Source organism: Impatiens glandulifera, chromosome 1 (assembly GCF_907164915.1).
Source record: "Impatiens glandulifera chromosome 1, dImpGla2.1, whole genome shotgun sequence".
Lineage (NCBI taxonomy): Eukaryota > Viridiplantae > Streptophyta > Magnoliopsida > Ericales > Balsaminaceae > Impatiens > Impatiens glandulifera.
Genome location: NC_061862.1, coordinates 108,359,898 through 108,364,596, shown reverse-complemented (window position 1 = coordinate 108,364,596; position 4,699 = coordinate 108,359,898). Strand labels below are relative to the sequence as shown.

The window sequence follows — 4,699 nt, the reverse complement described above, 5'->3', positions numbered from 1 at the left end:
TTTGAGAATTTTTATTAAAAACTCTTATATCATATTATATTTCTTTTTAACTATCAAATTATTTAACTTACCAAATAAAATATTAAAACACTCTAACTTTATTTTTATAAAATTTTAAATACAAAAAATTTCAACCAATGAAAAATCTAAATAACCTACTTTTTTTTTTTTTTTTTTTTTATCAAACAACATTTTTAATAAAAACTTATTAAAAAACAACCAAATAAACCAGATCAAACAAGCTCTAAGAGTTTATGCTAAACTAAATTTCTTCATAAAAATAAAGAATAGTTTTAAAAAACATTTTATATTAATTTAATAGGATGATTAAATGACAAAACATTTACTTACAAAAATCAAAAATTTGAAAATGTTATAATTGTACTTTATTACTAAATAAATAATATATCAAGTCATTCAAAATATTAATAAAATATCAATTAATCTTAATGTTTTTTTAAATAAATTAAAAATAATAACTTAACCTAAATTATTTCAAATAATTCCTTTTCTTTTTTAAATATCTTCACATCACATGTTCTCATATATAACTCATATCAATATTTTCATTAAGAACATTCTTAAGTTGGTATTAAGTTTAAAGTAGAAACAATATGATGATAAGATGATATAAATTTCTAAAAGAAAAAGAATGAAAAACCAACAATTTTATACTAATTTGATATATATTTTATTAAAATACTTTTAAGTGTTTAATTAGCCATTTTCCTACTCTAAAAAAGAAACATTTTAATCAATAAGTTATACTCCACTAACATTTTATATATATATTTATAAAAAGGGTCAATTTTATAGAAAGTTGCTAAGTAAGACTATTATTATTTATTGTGTCACTTAATACTACTATAAACTTTGCAAGAAAAGAAGACTAGTATGCACCTGAAATGAATCTGCAACAACATTAAATTCATGTTTTAAATAAGTCAACCATTTGAACTAGCAAACCCTTAACAGACTAACCAAAATGCACACAATCTCAATAAGAATAGTCATAAAACCTTTATAGTAAAACCACATAAGTTTGAATTTTACCCATTCTATCGCGTTTTCTAAGCTCCATCTGACTGAAGGAAAGGATTTGCAATCTCATCAGTACCATCAGTAGGTGAAACCAGCATCACAGCAGTTCCTCGACAAACCTGAAGATCATTAGTATTATTATTATGGCATTTTAGTAATATATTAAGCAAAACAAATTAGAGATTAAAAATAACATACTATTAAACCAAGGCTCCTAGTCTGATCTGTGGTCTTTAGTGGATCATCTGGATCTGCATAGTTAGTAACACAAACTTAATTTGGATCATGATGAAAATACAATCTTATACCGAATGAAAAAAAAATGATTTTTCAATAGAATTGTGATTGTACCATGAATTGTGTGACAGTACCAAGTTTCTAAATAGGCTCCAATGTACCACTTTAATTATTTGGTCTGATTCTTACAAGTAACAAAGCTGAAAACCTTGAATGATCTTAAGGAAATATCATAGTGCAGATGGAGCAATTGATATATTTTTACTCAAATATTGACCCCAAAATTTGATAAGATGTGTAAGACATTTATATAGCTACTCCTGCGATTACAAACATTTATCAAAGGGTATATGAACCTCTAATAATTTTCTGTATCAGGCGGCCAATTATATTACAGATCTTTTTCTTTGACACGGGGTGGGAAGCATGACCCTGCAGTCGCGACTTTTAAATCAGAGCATTCTTAATAGAAATCGAACATGATCTCTTAGGTAAAAGCCACCCTGATCTTAAATGGTGTCAAAAGTGCAATGAAATCACAAGCAGGAACCCACTTCTAAAAGCAGAAGCTAGTTTGCTTTCTCTTCACAAATGAAATGAAGAGGGAGCTGGATGAGGTAAGAGATGTATGTGTTGTATAACAAAGAAATAAGGATATTATTGTGCCCATTTGAATATGCTTTCTGTTTTTGGATCTGGATCTGGAACATGATCCAAACAATAATACCAAAAGAAGCAAAACCCAAATTATATAATATATATCATACATGGTCAAGAAAATAATATGAATCATAATCCATTAAATAGTTTGGAACATAATAAAAAAACCAATCTTACACCAATCTAAGGAAATTCATAATTTCACTTCCAACTTTAATAATAACGGTTTTCCAATTTGATAGTGATTGTGTTAGAAATCATGACAAAATACTCATTATCTAAAAAATAATTTGGATTAAGATCCTAAAACACAACTTGTACCATACAAAAACACATTTTAAATTTGACAAATTTTCAGTGTGATCTTGATTGTGTAGATTATGACAAAATGCCAGTTTCCAAATAGGCTGGATAGCCCAGGTATTATAGCTTATTGAAACTTTCAACTAAAAAAGATTATTTGAGCATCAGTGTGGGAGTAACTTTCAAATATAAAACATTGGATCAATACCTCTTAAGAACTCAACAGCTTCATCCAAGACAAGGTTCAATAGTTGATCATATCCTTTCAGAGTACCAGTCACTGCAGCTCATTAAAGAAGAAAAGAAAAAAAAATGGTCAATCAAAGACATAACTAGACTTCAGGGATCTGAAGAATAAAATGAGTTCTTATAACATGTAATTCAGTAAATCAAGACTCATGTACTAAATGAAGAAAGATAATATGCCTTCTTTAAATTATTCAACTTGAATGAATGGAAATGCAATGGTGAAACATTCAGTTACATCAGTAAGGTTCTGCACAAACAAAGCAACCAAATATCCATGATGGAGAAGAAACCTGCACATGTACTGATACACTCGAACACCTCAAAGGATCCATGCAAAAAGGAAATTTTCCATCATCCACCATCCATCGTTCAAATGGAGCAGATATGCGAAGTTGAGTAAACTTTTACCATGGAGGGTGTCACATGTAATAATGGGAAAGGTATACCGTAAGGGTGTAGGCTGGCGAGTAGAGGATTAAGGCAAATACTACTGTTAAAGTTAGTAGAGTATGAATGAATTAGTCGTGAATTGTCTAGTCATTCTCCTCCCCTTCTTTAATATCTCAATCCCTTCTATATTATAAACCATAATTGCTATCATCTATTTGGAGTATCAGCAATATAGTTGTTACAGAAGGATGTCCTTATGGACTTTATATTATTTCTGGTGTCCAAATTGTTAGATTTTTCTTCTACAGTGTGATTTTCCCATTAAATTACAGCAAAAAACGAACTTCAAAGGTTGAAAAGAAAAGGATGAAGAAAAAAATAGATTGCGAAACACAACAAGTAGGTAAGATACAAGTGAGAGAAATGGAAGCACTTGCCTTGTCTTCCACCAGTAAGCTTAACCTGGACACCCTTGTCAACAAATTTTGCCAAATCCAGCACGGTCTCTTTCCTGCCAGACTAAAACAAGTACATGGAAATGACAATAAGATGAAAGTATATCGGTCAACACTTAGGAAAGAATCGTTCGTTTAGTCTTAGTAAGTGCATCACGAACAAAGTAATGCAAGTGAATATTGGGTTGATAAAGATTTCTGGTAGATGAAAAGCTAGCATTTACAATCTATAGTGTTTGTTTTAAATTTTCATTGTTTATAAGTCAAAGGTTCTGTCATGTTTGTTCTTTGACACAGCTTAACTTTTGTAAGAACAACTTTTGAAAAGAAAACCTAAATGCTTCAATTGTTCAAATATACAGACAGGTAAGATTGCAGAATGCAGATTATTCAGAGGAATTATTCCACACATATTTTTAAAAAATGGAGCTCGTGAAAAGGAATGTCATACCATTTTATCCAATCGTATTGACTCTATTCAACAGTCTGAATCCTATCCCCCTGCAATCAGCTTATCTGTGTGAACCAAACACCATACAAAGTATAGCAACGATTCAGCATCAAAAGAAGAGGTTCCAGATTAACAAGCAGAACGAGAATAATTGTTCGACTCATTTGTATATCTGTTCATTAAAAGCAGAGAGAGAGATACAGAGAGAAAAGCTTACAGTGTTTGAACTTCAATGGCGATTGGGGGAAGACTGAAGCCCTAGAATTATCTAACCTTTCCCGCCCCGAATTCCGCGATCTTAAAACTGGAAGTAATAAAATAAAAGGGTAATTTCATTCCATACAAACCTAATTCAATTTATTGTTCATACCATAATTTTGTCATAACCCAATGAAAAGTAATTAGACAAGATAAATAATGAGTTTCATTTAATAATAAAATAATATAAAAATAATAAAAATTAATCAAATTATTTATAATATGAAATGACAATGCTTCAAATCAAATTATAATCTCCAATTTTTAGATAGTTATATTTTTATTCGGAGAAGAAACTAGGTGGTTTAACTTATGACTTACAATGTCACATTCAATTATTTTTTAGTGGAATCAACTGGTTTACATAGGAGGCGAAGTTTGAGGTGAATGGAATAGTTTGTCATTTTTAGTGTCTAGAATTATAAATCGACAATCTATCCACATGAAACTAGAAATAGGTAAACTTAATGGAAACAAAAAAACAGGCAAAGGGAAACTGGGAGAGTGATAAGTGAGAAAGAAATGAAATGATTTTTTTTATAAAAATTAGGATAACCTTGCTGGGTTAATTCGGGCTGTCGAATTTCCAATCTAACTGACGGATTGACCTGGTTTAAGTAGGTTGATTGCATTTCCGATTTTTTCATCAACCCAA

The 4,699-nt window shown here is 29.9% G+C and overlaps 1 protein-coding gene across 1 annotated transcript; it reads right to left on the bottom strand.

The window, feature by feature from the left end:
• Nucleotides 1–899: 899 nt before the first annotated feature.
• On the bottom strand, nt 900–4,126 carry LOC124922794 (sm-like protein LSM7). Its single transcript, XM_047463502.1, has 6 exons — nt 4,004–4,126; nt 3,787–3,851; nt 3,318–3,399; nt 2,450–2,521; nt 1,240–1,292; nt 900–1,160 (listed from the first exon to the last, which is right to left on the bottom strand). Exons 2-6 carry the CDS (start codon nt 3,787–3,789, stop codon nt 1,071–1,073), a joined length of 300 nt encoding a protein of 99 aa, XP_047319458.1. The 5' UTR covers nt 3,790–3,851; nt 4,004–4,126; the 3' UTR covers nt 900–1,070.
• Between the last annotated feature and the right edge of the window lie 573 nt (nt 4,127–4,699).

What these genes read in the sequence shown, in the direction of transcription:
- LOC124922794 (XM_047463502.1), bottom strand. An exon ending in GCTTACTGGTGGAAGACAAG is followed by an intron (nt 2,522 to 3,317) that starts GCAAGTGCTTCC and finishes AATGAGCTGCAG; the next exon opens with TGACTGGTACTCTGAAAGGA. An exon ending in CTAGGAGCCTTGGTTTAATA is followed by an intron (nt 1,161 to 1,239) that starts GTATGTTATTTT and finishes AATGATCTTCAG; the next exon opens with GTTTGTCGAGGAACTGCTGT.